The sequence below is a fragment of the Pleurodeles waltl genome, chromosome 11, assembly GCF_031143425.1.
Source record: "Pleurodeles waltl isolate 20211129_DDA chromosome 11, aPleWal1.hap1.20221129, whole genome shotgun sequence".
NCBI classification, from domain to species: domain Eukaryota; kingdom Metazoa; phylum Chordata; class Amphibia; order Caudata; family Salamandridae; genus Pleurodeles; species Pleurodeles waltl.
Genome location: NC_090450.1, coordinates 695513392 through 695531295, shown reverse-complemented (window position 1 = coordinate 695531295; position 17904 = coordinate 695513392). Strand labels below are relative to the sequence as shown.

The 17904-nt window shown below is 43.0% G+C and overlaps 1 protein-coding gene and 1 long non-coding RNA gene across 5 annotated transcripts in view; one reads left to right on the top strand and one right to left on the bottom strand.

The window, feature by feature from the left end:
* Positions 1 to 7767, bottom strand: part of DBNL (drebrin like) — a 137507-nt gene extending 129740 nt beyond the window's left edge. For 2 of the 4 annotated variants that reach the window (XM_069214242.1, XM_069214243.1), the window contains exon 1: positions 7578 to 7767. In XM_069214242.1, the coding sequence (XP_069070343.1) occupies positions 7578 to 7660 (83 nt within the window). In that variant the 5' untranslated portion in view covers positions 7661 to 7767. The remainder of the gene's footprint in view (positions 1 to 7577) is intronic. The other 2 variants (XM_069214244.1, XM_069214245.1) reach the window with 1 other exon arrangement.
* Positions 7162 to 17904, top strand: part of LOC138265991 (uncharacterized) — a 94730-nt gene continuing 83987 nt past the window's right edge. The window contains exon 1 of the long non-coding RNA XR_011199447.1: positions 7162 to 7229. This is a non-coding gene — a long non-coding RNA (uncharacterized lncRNA). The remainder of the gene's footprint in view (positions 7230 to 17904) is intronic.

Genomic DNA, 17904 nt, shown 5'->3' with positions numbered 1-17904 from the left:
TAATGTCTCCCTCTCTGCAAACCTGCCAACCTGCTCTTCCTCACCGTAGCTGCGTGTGGTTCAGTAGATGTTTAACAAATTATGCTAATATTAACTGACTGTTGTATAAAATGCATGTGCACCCCATTGTAAGGATGACACGGTTTGCTGCTCTGAGATGAACATGTGGTTTTCCCCTTCCCCTCTTCTCTTTCCGTGGCTCTGCATCTGTTTTCCTATTTCACGGAAACGGAGACATCAGGAAGACAATTTTACTTAGAAAACGGTCCGATGTGGTGACTAACAACATGCACAGAACATTAATAATCAGTTTTATTGACTCATCCCTGGGATTTTTAGTAAACAGGCAGCACATTTTAGACGTAGGTGGTTTAGTGTAGTATTTAGCTATTTTAAGTAAAACTACTCCCACAAGCTTTTTTTGTTTTTCCAAATAAGAGGTTTAGCGAGAAACCCTACTGTTTTGGATTTGTTCAAAGAGTTTTTAAATGCTGTAGCATAATCCCGATACCATTCAAAATAGATGTGTCTCGTTTGACAGAGTTAAAAGGAAGCAAGCACCACGTGTCTCACTGTGATCTCTCTTTAAGATTATATTGGCTCTCCATTACTCTTCAAAGTACTAGGAAAAGGGGTCCGATACTTAAAGGACGTTTGGAATCACTGAAAGCAACACACCTGCAATCACACAATGGGGAAGTTAAAATGGTTCTAACAACTCCGGTCCATGTGTATCAGGTTTGAGGTCTTCCCAAGCAAACTGGACAGAACGCCATGGCAAAAGGGTTTCTGTGTTTCACAAGATGCCAAGAAAATTACCAGAAGAAAAAAACTGTACGTGGGCAGTTCTACTTTGCTGATGTCTCTGGAGGGAGAATTCATTAGAAAGGGACTTGGGGGTAGTTCTTATTCTGATGTGATGCACATCCAGCCTCCCTAGAAATAAACAGCTCATCTGTATCACAAACTTTTGACAAGCCACCAAGTAAGCGATCTACATGCACACGGTTAAGTGTATGAACGTCTAAGATACACGATGTTAGCCGCCATACTTAATCTCTGGAAGCAGATATGGAAGAGGGTAAAAAATCATGAAAAAGGCAGGGTGCTCCAAAGTGCTAATCACTGGGACTTTCAGAACCACACAATGTAATGCCAAGGGGTGACGTACATCATTAAACTGTTTAGGAGTGTGATCTGCAGTTGTGTAAGGTTCTATCAGTGGTATACGGAAAGGAGAAACAATTCAAAGAGTGAACAAGCTCTTGTTTTAACACCTCAGTTAGTGTGTTATTTACTCAGATCACTATTTGTTTGGCAGAGAACAGAATAATAACATGTTTTCCGGGGAGTCCACTTCTGTACTGGATCTCTAACAACTGAGCTTATCAAATAGTCAAGTTCTAAGTAGCCTATTAAAAGAATACAAGGTAATTTGGAGAGTAAACAAAATGTGTGCCTTCTACTGAGACACCCAGGTCTTTGGCCCATATAAGCACTTATTCTTCAAGCCTCACAAGGCTATTAACCAAACGTTCCCATCCGAACTCATACAACATCATAATTTCAGAGATGTAAAGCTGCTAGTTAAACTAAATAAGCAAAAAAAATTGTAAGGAAGTATTGGTGGTTTAACTATACGATGGTATATGCCATTTAGAACTGGCAGGTGGACAGCAGGGACTGCAGTGCTATGGATATTCCTACTCTATTTTAAAACTCAGAACAAACTAATCATTGAACCGGCTTAATATGGACCTGTGGAAGGCAGGGTAGTAACAAATTAATTGCCCTGTGTTCTATTATTTTTGGGTTGCAAAAAAAACACTTTTTAGGATCTACAGTTGTTAAAATTGTGTTTGTAAGTCTAGTTAAGGTTCTGATACTGGCCGATTTTACGACTCATTTTTCTCACACTATCATGTCTTTTGGGCTTTGCTTGTAAATGTTCTGGGAAATGTGGCACAAGATGGTCTGAGATTAGTTTACCAGTGTTCAGAGTGGCATAACTAGGAAAAAGAAAATTTACATTAACAAAACTTACCCAAGAAACTAGCATAATTTTGCAAGTGGCCAATTCAGTAAAACATCTGAGATAAACTGAAGGCACACAGGAACCGCTGGAAGTTTGGCTTGTGCAGCTCTTCACTGATTTTGGTACTCTGAAGTTTACCGATGGATTTTCAGGGTTGGTTACTTTACCAGGGAAAGCTCGATAAGGGTCTTCAAATGTTCCCGTATATTTGGGAGAATAAAGAGTCAAAAACCTGAGGGGTCAGCCTAGATGGTATAAGGTCTACCCCAACAAGGGGAATTTAGCAGGGAAAAATATTTATGTTATTTCATTTTTAATAATGCCCAAGAGTTGTTGCTGATTTAAGCCAAATTCAGGTTCAACATTAAGTTATAAATTTAATCTATTCAAATATATTCCATCAACTCTGAACACTTGGGCAGGTCAGGCTCAAGTATCGATTATGTCTGAAACAGGCATTAAACGTTATTGAAATTCTATGTAAATTAAGCTCATATACCGAGACCAAAAGTACTGGTTATTCTTAGGCATCAGCACTGGTAAGGAGGACGAGAGGTAAGAAAGTTAAATATCGGTTGGCATCTTGCCATCAAGTATTTCTTTCTTGTTTAAAGAAAAAAGAGACAAAACTGTTGGTGAATACACATTTCATGCTGCTGGAGATCTGATACATTGACATAGGAGAAATATTCTGAAAAGTACGTGGCACCTTAAAGTATGGATTAAGAAGCATCAATTGAGATGGTCCTTTGCAGCACCACTGCGAACCAGGCATAACAGAAGTGTGGCACGCGCAAGAATGTTTGAGGCTGCCATCCTTCTCTTTTTTTTTTTTTAAACAAAGCTAGTTAGATGAGGATTCATTGTGACAGGGCAGGCAGAGCCTAATCTGATGCAAGGACTTTATTAAATTATATTTGTACTGCATAAAAGGGCAACACAGCACGGTAATCTTTTTGTAAGGTAGGGTATTTTCTGCTATTGGAATCAAGAATAATACACATGCAGAACAACGCAACTGGGGTCACTAATTACAGAACAGAATGTAACTAGTTTTAGTGATTTCAGCATGCCCTGTAAGTTTGAATAAAACTTGGAAGGTCATCTGGTTCCCGAACAGGGTAATTCTTGATCTTGTTTATAGTATAGATACTGTTGCTTAAATAACATATTCAAACCTAAAACTATCTTAGATTAGGTTTAGTGTTTAAAAAAAATCTGAAACGCTCATGAAAATGTCTCAAACTTTTATTTCTACTGTTTTTTTTTTTTTTTTTTTAATGTGCTTACTTTAGTTGCCCACTTATTTATTTATTTTTTTAAACTGCCCAACAAGTTCCTTTATTTGGTATTAATCCTTTTAGGCTTTTGGCCAGTGTGGTAAACAATGCAGTGATTGAGGCTGCACTGCACTGTTATAAAAGTCTATCTTCCTTTTCAGGAGTAATTTTGGATTCTGAAACCACACTCCATTTCAATAACTGTAGTACTGGGACACTGAGTTACTGCAACATTATTTAGTAAAGCGACTCAACCCTACAGTTCGTAATGCATGTTAGATGAAAGCATACTTCACATATCTGGGGATGCTAAGGCTCTTAAAGCATAATTATTATTAACACTGCATAAAATCTTATGTACATTGTAGTAAACATATTCACTTCTGATTTCATTTTTAAGAACGGGTGACCCGAAGCAACTCACACCTAAAATTAGATTATCTGCTGTAGAAAAAGACGAATTCACCCCGTACAAGCACATAGTGGTTACTTTTTTGACATAATGGATACACCTGCCTTTACTCATTTCCCGGAGGAATTGGGGTTTTAGCATCATGATATAACTTTAATAGGCACAAAACTAAGACCAAATGCTGTGTTCAATCCCATTTCAATGACACATGACACACTGTAGGGAACTGATATGTGTCTTGTGTGAGCACAACGTCTCTAATCAATGTTTTCAGATAGGTTAAGAACTTTTGTCTCCTGGTATGACTTAAATACCTAAATATCCAACGAAATGACCAAGTGGCGTCCTTTGAAAAGCGTAGCATATATATTCAATGAAACCTACACAGAAATTTCCAACATGAAAACAAACTGATAGAACGTCCTGCTTTACAACCAGTTACACTGGTGTATGAAAACAATGCAATAAGTAACAGAGAACGAAAAAATAAAGTCAGAGACCCAACAGTCATATAAATAGAATATATCCAAAGCAGAGACTAAAGTACTGATACAAAATGGGGCATTTTAAGGTAACAGGATCTACAGTTAGCTGCGTAAATGAGGGTACGGTGTTTAACTTGGCAGAGTAGAAGCAAACTTGCAATAAAGTTCCAATACGAACATACACAACTAATCAGAAAAGACAACGAGGTCCGACCACTGTGATCTTTATAAACATAGCCTGTGAAGGGGATTGTCAAAATTTCACATTCACAACTGACTGGGTAAATAATTATTTTTAGTGTCACTGCATGCATATACATCCCATGTGAATTTCCTCTTGTTAATACCCGGAGGATCTGGCATGACTCCAACCATTGTGGAAAAATGCGGGACTCTCGTGCTGTACAAGAAAGCGCCTTAAATCAGTTTAGAAAAACAAATGAGGGGGGGGAAAGGAAAAAAAACTCGAGAATTGGGAGACTGGTCACTTCATGAACCCTGGATAATCTGGTTAATCTGATAAGAATACAATTCGCATATCCTTAATTCCAATTTCCCAATGACCAACAGCTTTGATCTTGCAGTCATCAAAGCATAACGAAGCCTATCGCTGTGAAAGTTACATGATGCACTCAAACTCAAGTTTAACCAGCTCAACCCAAGTAGTGCGGCTACTGTCACTAATGTAATTACTGCAGATGGTGAAAATAAATTAATGAGAGTAATATCACATAGCTATTGTAAACAACTAATCGAAAAGTAATGAGGTGAAATATGTAGTAACACATACTCAAACATATGTTGTGTAACTTGCTCAGCATATGTATATGAACAAACTAAAGAACAAATAAAAGGAAACAGAAATGCCTATTTTAAATGAACAAGTTAAACATTAAAATCAGGATATGTGAAGTATTGACATGTTACACTGCATTCACTCATGCTTATTTTCATCAAGTTGTTGACCCACGATTATACGTACTGGGGAGTACACAAGGCAAAATGTATTACAGATGTTTTTTTTTTTTTTACAGCATCAATATATTGTCAATGAATTTTGCTCACAACATACGACCACTGGGGTTGGCAGTATAGTATGATGGTACGGGGCATGTGGGACAGAGAGAAGGGGCAGGAGGAAGATCCATCTCTCTACTTATTTTACTCATGTGTTGCCACCGGGTGAAATTAAATCATTGACTGAACTTTCATTCATATCCAAGTTCCCAACAGGTCAAAGGTATAAAAGACTCAAGAGATCCAGAAACCCCAAAACAGAAAAGGAAAATTCCGTTATTATTACCCCCCCTCCCCATTTCCCTCAGTGCCACACACACACACCTCAATTTATATGGATAGCTTGACAAAACAATACTGTGGGGGTGGCTCACTGGCATCCTTGGACATAAACGGACATGGGCCACTTTGAGCTCTATGGTGCTGTTGAGAAACTCAGACATGCAATAGGAGGTCTGAAACGCGGGTGGTCTACTCACAGCTGCCATGTCACGGCCTAATATCCCCAGATTTGGGCAGTTACTCTATTATGTTACAGCTTGAAATCTGAAAAGTGAGTTAGCTACTCGCACCTATAATCTGAAAATGTGTTGACTGGATCACACAAGACAATGTACAACTTAAAATATTTATTCTAACACGAAAAAGGGAGAACGCCTGGCCAGATCTCTTTATCTGCACGTGTACAAATCAGAGTACAGGTGTGAAATACAAAAGAAAAACATGACTATCGGCGTGAGTGAACAAAACAAATCAAGTAATGTATATCGTAGATTTTTGGAAACCTGCGTTACGCCCAACAATATGCACAACAATAGACGGTATACTGAAATAAATAGAACGATTCAATTCTCGGTGGAAGGTATCGCTTCTCCCAATGTCTTCCTCTCCTGTACTACACTCTGAGAATTTTAGTAGCTTCCTTTTTTAATGAAATTGCTACACCAGACAAGTTACGGTACTTATATGGACACAGGAAAATGTGAACAGCTGCATTCGTTGTGACTAAAACAGGAAATTGAGCACAAAATGTGGTTGTGAAGCAAGGGGGAGCTGCAGTGCTGACTAAGAAAAGGGAAGCTAAAGCCCACGTAGCCAGCATCCATGATTAAAGGGTTGAAATGAATTTGGCGGGTTTGACAGACCCACACTTCATCTCAAAGGGTATCTCTAGGTTTCTTTACGAAGGAGCAGATTCGACAGGGGCTACGCACCCTCTTTTGGACTCCTTGCCCGACCTACTGGTTTAAGCGGTCGAAAGAGATATTTCGCTTCAGGGAGCTGTACTGCAAAGGACACGAAAAGTAGAGATATATTTTGTAAGGCGGTTACTACATGGCATCTCGTGTGTGCTTCTACTACACGTTTGTTTGGATCGTTCCAAACGTGTCTTTAATTTATGATTGACTGACTTCTCCCTAGTCCCTCCGCACCTTCAGAGCACCGGCCAGTTTGACTGACAGTACATTTCACCGCACCCACACTGGAAAGATGGTGTGAAAATGCCACAACTCTGACACCATTTCAGAAGTACCGGTCCGATTTATGACTGACTCTTCCCAGTCCTTTCAGTATTTCAAATACACCTAACCTGCTGAATGAAACCAGACAAAACATCATGCGCGACTGACTGCCACATCCAGGCGGTATTTCGTAGTCAGCAGTCTGTGATTGCCACTACCGATCCCACTGAAGACAGGAAGGTGGTGAAGGGGTTACAGAGGGGACATACGTGATGCTAAGGACATCTATAGTTCGCTCTATTCTCCGAGGGCCTGCCCCTTCTCTCACCCGGAAGTGGGGCCTACACTGAGGCAGAAAAGCTGCTCCTGGGGCGGTAAAGAGAGGTGGCATTAGGGAGCGGGCTGCGCTTGAGGGGGAAAGAGGTGGGGAAGTCGTCTCGTGCTTGCTCGAAAGGGATGGGGCGCAGTGGGAGGGGCGTCCTACGAGGGGTGAGAAGAGCAGAGGTACAGCAGAAGCAACTTGAAGGAAACCTTACGGTAGGGAGTGAGGGGCTCGGGTGGGTAAGAAGCGGGGTATCGGGACAGGCGTCAGTGGGAGGCACGGGGTCTCACCTGTTGGGACTCGGATGAAAGAATAACAGCGTCAGCGAGGAGGGGAAATACAATGGAGCAAAAGCATTTGGGCATAGGTGAGGTCGGAGGAACACAACGGGCACAGAAGGGGGAGAGTCGGGGACACTGTCGGGATTGTGCGTGGGTAAAAGAGGGGGGCAGGGTGTGAGACAACAGGGGCAGAGGCTGAGCACGGGTTTCAAAGTAAAGTGCATGAGCGGAGCGTCGGTAGAAACACATGGGGGTTGCCAGCAGGGGAGAAGGCACACTCACCAGTCGGTCCCGCTCTTCTCGCTGAGTACATCCGCGTAAGCCGCCTGCAGGGCCGCACCATTCTTGCTGAGGTTCACAGCCATGTCTGCGGGTGCGTCGGTACCTCACTGCCGTGTGTACCTCACCGCCTCCCTCTTGGGCGTGCCTCTTTCGCCTTCCTTGCACACTCACTCCGACTCGTAGCTCACGAGCACTGCCCTCTGCTGACCGGAGGGGGAACTGTGCTGAAGCAAACTACCTGAAACTGATCTACGAGTGAGGGGGAGACAGCACCCAAGTGGCATACAGTACTAGATGAATCCTAAAACACGAGGCAGTGAGCGGACTGTATTGTATGTTTATGTAAAAAGCACACTGTAGGGACCAGTCAGGCTGCCAAATTTAAGCCATTTTTTGTGTGAAACAGGAGACTACAGCCACCTTGCAGTGTTTTTAGTGAGTGCGTGAGAAATTGGGTTTAAACCAGCCTCGGACCAATAATCTTTTTTCAATAAAAAAAAATCTTAAGTTTTAGCTCTGTGACCTGAAGCCCTTCACAAGTAACCACACATCCTCACGTTTTTATTTATTTAAATCCTTTATAAATGCATCAGTGCAGGCAGTGGACTCGAGAAAGGTTTTGGTATCTTTGTGTTGCAGTTTGAGGAGGCCAGATACAAGAGGTGGGTACACATTATGAGAGGTTTTAACTTGTGCTGTTTAAGTTCCCTTTTAAAAGTGGCGGTGGCGTGGGCTATCGGATGTCGGTATGGCATTCCAGATCGTTGTCTCATTTTCAGAAAATGACTGTTTCGAGGTGGAGGGCTTTCGAAATTTTTGGGAGTATCCTGCTTTAGTGGAGCTCAACTCCTGCACTCCCCTTGTAGAGCACACCAGGGCAAGGCCTTCAGCATGTTACACTGCATATCAGTGACAGGTTCGCCCTCTATTCCCCTAGTGTTGGATTCTCTCAAGTCCCACTAGTGAAAGCTTCTAAACTGCCTATCACTATCAGCTTCTCATTCTAAGCACCAGTGTGAGAAGAACCGTGACAGTGACCATGGGTGCCAGGTTCACCAAATTATTGGTGGGTCGCAGACCACAGGGTCATATGAGCACGTCCATTGAGATGAGGAGAGTGTGGGAGGAGGTATTCCATGAGTCACGCCAAAAATGTATGGAGAAGTTTTGGAAATTACTGCATATCCCAGACTTCAGGACCATGGACAAGCAACTCATTTATTAATGGTCTATATAGCCACCCGATGAGCGCTGATAACCGAGGCCCCCTTCCTTAAACCTTATAAACAGGTAATATGTCCTAAAAGTAGGTGGTGGCTGACTATTGTGGATAGTGATGTCACTTCATCATAGGGAGAGTTTTCAAAACCACTTTGTTGCTATCATAACTGAAGTACAATCTTTGCAGTGTAGATGCACATACATATGATTCATAATGTTTTATATGTAAACTACATGTTCTTGCCAATCCACCTGCCACTTCAAAGCAATGAATGTTTAGGCCTTACAGGCATTAAAGCATTATTTCATGCATGTCCAAACATTCAATGATATCTGCCTGGCATTGAAATACAAACTACGGAAAGCTGTGCATTGCGTTTATCTTTTATATTTGGAATATGAGGGCATATCTGCTAACTCAATCATCCAGGTCTAGGAAAAACAAATGAGTTGGCCCTGGGATGACTGTTTGTCTCGAACCCTTAATTATTGATGGAGTCAGATCTCAGGAGCCCATATAATATGGGGCCTGCGCCATTGGCAAGGACTCTCAAACTACCCACCATTACCGCTTGTTATTGCCCACGAATATCCCCTCTCCTTCTATACACCAGTTTCTTGTTTTTACACTACTCACCAGTGCGAGCCCCTCATAGTGCACTCCAGTGCGAGTTCCTTCTTTGTTATATCTGGTAGTCCAGCAAAGGAGCTCAGCACACGACACCTACAAAGCATACTGCTGAAAATCTACTTCTGTGTCAGAGCCAGATAGATTTGCAGAGGACACAACATTTATGCCCAGAGTGGAACAAGCGACCACAACAACTACAAAGGTGAGGCACTCTAGCCTCCCCTTTGTCTTCTAATCCACTGAGGTACACGGTCTTTAAAAGGAATGGCAGGTTAGGGGTTTCTTTTTTTATTTGCACGTTTATAAATCATAATCTTAGTTCAAGCGTACTGGAGCACTTTACAAGAGAATCAGATTATGTTACACATTTAGTAGGCAGAGGGAGGAAGGATGGCCAGATTTTCAGTACAAAAAAACAGATGGCAGCCATTGACATTGAAATAAGACTAAATGTTGGCACTGCTCTGACCAGTACCAACATCTATCTATCTAACTATCTTATCTATCTATTTGACTCCTTCTCAAAGCTTTGTTCCAAGGGCAGATAGTTTGTGATCCCACCCTTGGGTGATGGGCCCAATAGAGACTGATTCACCACACCTCATTAAATACTGCTGTGCTGCATGACTGACGCCAGACAGCGCAGCAGTAAGCTCTGTCCCAGGTGTGGTGAGAGGGCTGGTGTAAACATGAGCCTTCACAGCACAGTGGTAAATATGAATGCTCACTGACTTTCTCAAAACCAGCAGATGTATTTTTTTAAAATGTTGGGACGATAGGACAGTCCTTGAAAAACCAAGCTGTCTAGTCACCCTAAGATTAGATGATTACCCAGAACCACAGGATGTTGGGCAGAGGCAGAGATTGGACCCTGGTTCTCTAGGCACTAGTGAAGTCAGTAGGTGATGCGACCTTTATTCACCACAAGCCCCAAGCAGCTCCAGGAACCAACTGTCAAAAACATATACTGCATCCCATAGGTACAAAATAAATGTAAAATGTTAAACACAGACAGGGTTAAAGACAACATCACCACAAAATCTTCCTTTCCTCCTTAAACAACAATTCTTAGATGTATGAAAAACGCGAAAAGAAAAATTACTGTTCAATGTTAAGAACACATTTAATACTCTGAATGTAAATTACTATTACAAAGATAATGGCATTTGATAACAATAAACATAACAAAAAAACTGATTGAAATACTGCTTGTCAGTTGTTTATTAGTCATTCATTAACATTGTTACTTGCAAAACCTTGCTGGTTTTCTGACAACTCTTTTGCTCTTAAGAATCAATAGTACATTCTTGTTATTAGAGAAATCTTGATACCTAACCCTTTTGTCATACAGATCATGAGATTCATCTTGTATGTGAACAGGTACTTTACCATTTGCACTGACACGAACTTCAAGCTCATTGCTCACTTTCACCACTCTATTAAGATTCCAACTTGCATGATCATTTACCAGTCCACTGACTGTTTTCTGTCCCTCCTCATTTTCCTGTTGTGTGTCACAGCATTTGCCCACCTCTCTAAAATATATTTGTACCCAAACCAAATCTTCACCCAAAGACAAAAATTCAAACCATTCTTCAACAGAAAAAACACTCACAACAAACATCATCAGCCGCAAACAGACATTCTTCATTGTCCTCTTCTTGACCAGAAGCGTGACTCAACAACATTGATGATCTAGAAAAATAATCAACTCTTATGTTCCTCCGAACATTAATATGATGCATATCAGTATTATATTGTAACAACTTAGAACTTAGTCTGGCTATTCTTGGTGTGTGATCTTTAACAACACACCCACCCAGTATATATACCAAAGATCTTTGATCTGTCATCATTGTAAATTTCCTTCTCAACTCAAAAAAACACTTGAAACGTTCCACCGCCCAGCAACAGGCTAACAGTTCCTTTTCAATTGCTGAAAATATTTGTCATTGTCATGCAATGCTGTAGACGCAAAAACCTGTTCTCTCTTCTTCTCTAATGATTTTAGAAATTGTAGCATCAAGGCCAGTGTTACTTTCATCTTCAGTAATTACACATTCCTTGCTAGGATCAAATGGTGGCAAGATCTTAGTAGGAGCAATTTCCTCTTTTAGTGTCGCGAATACTGTTTGACATTTCTTATCCCAGAAAAAAACTTTTTTTTTCTTTTTTTTAACAAACTCTCAGATTTTCAGTTTTGGTCAAAAGATTATTGATAAACTTAAGCATAGAATTCAAAAACATCTAAAAAGGAAACTACATGCTCCTTGTTGTTTGGCAAAGGATCATTCATTATAGCCTCAGCCGACACATAACATGGTTATTTCCCCTGATCGGAAATAACATGGCCTAAATATTCAATACTTGACGTCGCAAATTCACATATATTTATATTAGCCATTATACCAGTTTTCCAGTACAGCTTGCATCAGTTTGTCATGTTCCTGAATATCCTTAGCAGCAATAAAGATGTAATCTTGGAAAGTGTCCACTTATTTGATTCCATGTAGAACTGCCTCTGTGATCCGTTGAAAAACAGAAGTGGCTGACGCAATCCCAAGAGTTTAGGATTCATCCTAAACTGAAAAGTTCCCATTAGGGACACAAAAGTAGTGAGATATTTAGAAGATGGATTTAATTCAAGTTGATGGTATGCAGATGTCAGATTAATTTTACTAAACCGCGTGCACCTGCAATCATTGTCACGTCATCAATCCGAGGTATGGAAAGGGATTCAACGCAAATTGTTTAAACTTCTAAGATAAATTCAGACTCTCGACCATTGCTTAACTTGTCCTGGTGGTTTCCGGTACTTAGCACTAGCCCTTATTTCATAAGGGCTGGGTCTACTGAATTTTTCTCTCCTGGACTGTGGGCCCAGGTATTATTAAAAATACATTTTACCTGTCATGTTCTCCTTCGGTTCGGATGTCTGCCTGGTATATCTCTTCAGAGGATGGCACACCCAGGTCCAGGCATGAAGACTGCATGCATCATGTTAAGGATGTCAGCAGTGCAGACATGCTTTTCACCAAGGAGTATCATCATTCCCATTGGATAATAGTGGTTCACAGCGGGCTGAAGGGTAAGCTGGGGCCAGTCAGGCTGGGAAATTCCAGGATAAGTGTAATGCGACGTCGTGGCATGGAGTAAATTAAAACTGCATAGCATACTTTAACAGCTCACACACACTGAACTGAACAGGACAGACATAATTCATTCTACCTTTCGCACACTTGCACCCTGGGCCCACCACCAACTGCAATCCCTGTCAGACCTCAATGTGCACATGCTGCTGTGCTTTGGCAGCACTGAATAACAAGCATTTGCAATGCAATGGGTCTCATGTTTGCTCGAGTTAGAGCTATTAACGTTTTAAACTCCTAACCAGACTTTTCTTGCCACATAAACTGAAAAGTAAAACAGTTTCACATAAGCAAGCCGACGGCCGCCATAAGCACGAAGCAGACACACTAAAGGAAACAGAAGTTTGCTCACAGTGAAACGTATCTGCAAAAGTGCAATTATCCATGTAACTGGCAAAGGTGCAAATATCCATGTAAACGGCAAAAGTGCAATTATCCATTTAAAAGGGTTGATGTCATGCAAAGCGCTCAATTACTGCCCAGTGAGATCACGCAGCCTATGAAATAAAAAGAAAAACTGCTTGATTACTACCCAGCGAGATCACGTTGCTTACGAAATAAAAAGAAAAAGTAGGCCAGAAACCATACGGAAAACATCAAGCCTGGTATGTTTTCAGTAGTTGGCCGGTGAGCTCGAGGTGGGCTAAACACCGGAAAAGGCATGACGTATGCATGCCTTTAACTAATGAAATCAAGAACATTTTAAAAGGCAAGCCCACAAACCAACCAAACTGATGGGCGTGGTTAAAAGTCCATAGAGGGATTACACCAGGGACAGAACGCTTTGTGTGCTTGACACTAAAAACTGCCAGCACTGGCACCTTAATTGGTGTGCTGCGTGATCCTGGCTGTGGCAGCATTACAGGGAGCAACGGGGCAGCAGGCACAATATGCCAAGTTGAACTTTAGATGTCCGATTGCCCTAGACTGAAGATTACAGCACGAACCACACAAGTGCAACAGTGACCTGCTGTGACCAGCCATCATCACTTCAATCCTCACAGAGCTGATATGGTCAACAGTGTGTGGCACTGGGCAAAGTTGCTCAGGATGAAAAATTTATTTTAATCATAGCGCTTCATGACTGTAGGAGGCTGGACTGGCTTGTAGTGAGTACGAAGGGGTACTTACACCTTGCACCAGGCCCAGTTATCCCTTATTAGTGTATAGGGTGTCTAGCAGCATAGGCTGATGGATAATGGTAGCTTAACAGAGCAGCTTAGGCTGAACTAGGAGACGAGTGAAGCTCCTACAGTACCACTAGTGTCATATGCACAATATCATAAGAAAACACAATACACAGATATACTAAAAATAAAGGTACTTTATTTTTATGACAATATGCCAAAGTATCTCAGAGTGTACCCTCAGTATGAGGAAAGCAAATATACACAAGATATATGTACACAATACCAAAATATGCAGTAATAGTATTAGAAAACAGTGCAAACAATGTATAGTTACAATAGGATGCAATGGGGACACATAGGGATAGGGGCAACACAAACCATATACTCCAAAAGTGGAATGCGAACCACGAATGGACCCCAAACCTATGTGACCTTGTAGAGGGTCGCTGGGACTATTAGAAAATAGTAAGGGTTAGAAAAATAGCCCAACCCAAGACCCTGAAAAGTGAGTGCAAAGTGCACTAAAGTTCCCCAAAGGACATAGAAGTCGTGATAGGGGAATTCTGCAGGAAAGACACAAACCAGCAATGCAACAATGATGGATTTCCAGTCGAGGGTACCTGTGGAACAAGGGGACCAAGTCCAAAAGTCACAAGCAAGTCGGAGATGGGCAGATGCCCAGGAAATGCCAGCTGTGGGTGCAAAGAAGCTGCTACTGGACAGTAGAAGCTGAAGGTTCTGCAGGAACGACAAGGGCTAGAGACTTCCCCTTTGGAGGATGGATCCCCCACGCCGTGGAGAGTCGTGCAGAAGTGTTTTCCTGAAGAAAGACCGCCAACAAGCCTTGCTAGCTGCAAATCGTGTGGTTAGGGTTTTTGGATGCTGCTGTGGCCCAGGAGGGACCAGGATGTGCCAATTGCGTCTAGGGACAGAGGGGGTGTCGAGCAAGACAAGGAGCCCTCTCAGAAGCAGGCAGCACCCGCAGAAGTGCCAGAACAGGCACTACGAAGTGGAGAGAAACGGTGCTCACCCGAAGTTGCACAAAGGAGTCCCACGTCGCCGGAGGACAACTTAGGAGGTCGTGCAATGCAGGTTAGAGTGCCGTGGACCCAGGCTGGACTGTGCACAAAGGATTTCCGCCGGAAGTGCATGGAGGCCGGAGTAGCTGCAAAAGTCGCAGTTCCCAGCAATGCAGTCTGGCGTGGGGAGGCAAGGACTTACCTCCACCAAACTTGGACTGAAGAGTCACTGGACTGTGGGAGTCACTTGGACAGAGTTGCTGGATTCAAGGGACCTCGCTCGTCGTGCTGAGAGGAGACCCAGGGTACCGGTGATGCAGTTCTTTGGTGCCTGCGGTTGCAGGGGGACGATTCCGTCGACCCACGGGAGATTTCTTCGGAGCTTCTAGTGCAGAGAGGAGGCAGACTACCCCCACAGCATGCACCACCAGGAAAACAGTCAAGAAGGCGGCAGGATCAGCGTTACAGAGTTGCAGTAGTCGTCTTTGCTACTTTGTTGCAGTTTTGCAGGCTTCCAGCGCGGTCAGCAGTCGATTCCTTGGCAGAAGGTGAAGAGAGAGATGCAGAGGAACCCGGATGAGCTCTTGCATTCGTTATCTAAAGAATCCCCAGTGACAGAGACCCTAAATAGCCAGAAAATAGGGTTTGGCTACTTAGGAGAGAGGATAGGCTGGCAACACCTGAAGGAGCCTATCAGAAGGAGTCTCTGACGTCACCTGCGGGCACTGGCCACTCAGAGCAGTCCAGTGTGCCAGCAGCACCTCTGTTTCCAAGATGGCAGAGGTCTGGAGCACACTGGAGGAGCTCTGGGCACCTCCCAGGGGAGGTGCAGGTCAGGGGAGTGGTCACTCCCCTTTCCTTTGTCCAGTTTCGTGCCAGAGCAGGGCTGAGGGGTCCCTGAACCGGTGTAGACTGGCTTATGCAGAAATGGGCACCATGTGTGCCCATGAAAGCATTTCCAGAGGCTGGGGGAGGCTACTCCTCCCCTGCCTTCACACCATTTTCCAAAGGGAGAGGGTGTAACACCCTCTCTCAGAGGAAGTCCTTTGTTCTGCCATCCTGGGCCAAGCCTGGCTGGACCCCAGGAGGGCAGGAACCTGTCTGAGGGGTTGGCAGCAGCAGCAGCTGCAGTGAAACCCCGGGAAAGGCAGTTTGGCAGTACCAGGGTCTGTGCTACAGACCACTGGGATCATGGGATTGTGCCAACTATGCCAGGATGGCATAGAGGGGGCAATTCCATGATCATAGACAAGTTACATGGCCATATTCGGAGTTACCATTGTGAAGCTACATATAGGTAGTGACCTATATGTAGTGCACGCGTGTAATGGTGTCCCCGCACTCACAAAGTCCGGGGAATTGGCCCTGAACAATGTGGGGGCACCTTGGCTAGTGCCAGGGTGCCCACACACTAAGTAACTTAGCACCCAACCTTTACCAGGTAAAGGTTAGACATATAGGTGACTTATAAGTTACTTAAGTGCAGTGTAAAATGGCTGTGAAATAACGTGGACGTTATTTCACTCAGGCTGCAGTGGCAGGCCTGTGTAAGAATTGTCAGAGCTCCCTATGGGTGGCAAAAGAAATGCTGCAGCCCATAGGGATCTCCTGGAACCCCAATACCCTGGGTACGTCAGTACCATATACTAGGGAATTATAAGGGTGTTCCAGTAAGCCAATGTAAATTGGTAAAATTGGTCACTAGCCTGTTAGTGACAATTTGAAAGAAATGAGAGAGCATAACCACTGAGGTTCTGATTAGCAGAGCCTCAGTGAGACAGTTAGTCATAACACAGGTAACACATTCAGGCACACTTATGAGCACTGGGGCCCTGGCTGGCAGGGTCCCAGTGACACATACAACTAAAACAACATATATACAGTGAAAAATGGGGGTAACATGCCAGGCAAGATGGTACTTTCCTACACAACCCCCCCCTCAAACGAAGGACAATAAGACTAGCCATGACCTGATGAGTCTTCATTGTCTAAGTGGAAATATCTGGAGAGTCCATCTGCATTGGAGTGGCTACTCCCAGGTCTATGTTCCACTGTATAGTCCATTCCCTGTAGGGATATGGACCACCTCAATAATTTAGGATTTTCACGTTTCATTTGTTTTAGCCAAAGTAGAGGTTTGTGGTCTGTCTGAACAATGAAGTGAGTGCCAAACAGGTATGGCCTCAACTTCTTCAGTGCCCAGACCACAGCAAAGGCCTCACTCTCTATGGCAGACCAACGCTTTTCTCTAGGGGTCAACCTCCTACTAATAAAAGCACCAGGTTGATCCTGGCCCTCAGAATTAAGTTGTGATAGGACTGCCCCTACTCCTAATTCTGATGCATCAGTTTGGACATAGAATTTTTTAGAGTAACAAGGGCTTTTCAGGACAGGTGCAGAGCACATGGCCTGCTTCAGCTCCTCAAAAGCTTTCTGACAGTTTGCTGTCCATAATACCTTTTTAGGCATTTTCTTGGATGTGAGGTCATTAAGAGGGGCTGCAATGGAGCCATAGTTCTTAATGAACCTCCTGTAATACCCAGTGAGGCCTAAAAAGGCTCTCACCTGGGTCTGAGTAGTAGGGGGAACCCAATCTATAATAGTTTGGATTTTCCCCTGAAGTGGTGCAATCTGTTCCCCACCAACAAGGTGTCCCAGATAAACCACTTTTCCCTGCCCTATCTGGCACTTTGAAGCCTTGATAGTGAGGCCTTTAAGTGACAGAAAAAGAGAAAAAAAGGTTTTCAGAACTTTTAGAAAGACAGAAAAAACTTTTTAAACTTTTAAGAACTTTTTAGAAAGTTTAGAGGTACTTTTCAGCACTTTAGAAAAGAGGTGAGAAAAGAAATGCAAAACTTTTTGGTTAGGTGTACATACACTGAACTTGTTTTGTATATTTTTCTCTTATGAAAAGTACAATGACAAAAGTGGTAAGTAGTCTCAAAGCACTTATCCCATCGCTACTTCCAATGTAGGAGGCTGGACTGGCTTGTAGTGAGTACCAAGGGGTACTTACACCTTGCACCAGGCCCAGTTATCCCTTATTAGTGTATAGGGTGTCTAGCAGCATAGGCTGATAGATAATGGTAGCTTAGCAGAGCAGCTTAGGCTGAACTAGGAGACGAGTGAAGCTCCTACAGTACCACTAGTGTCATATGCACAATATCATAAGAAAAC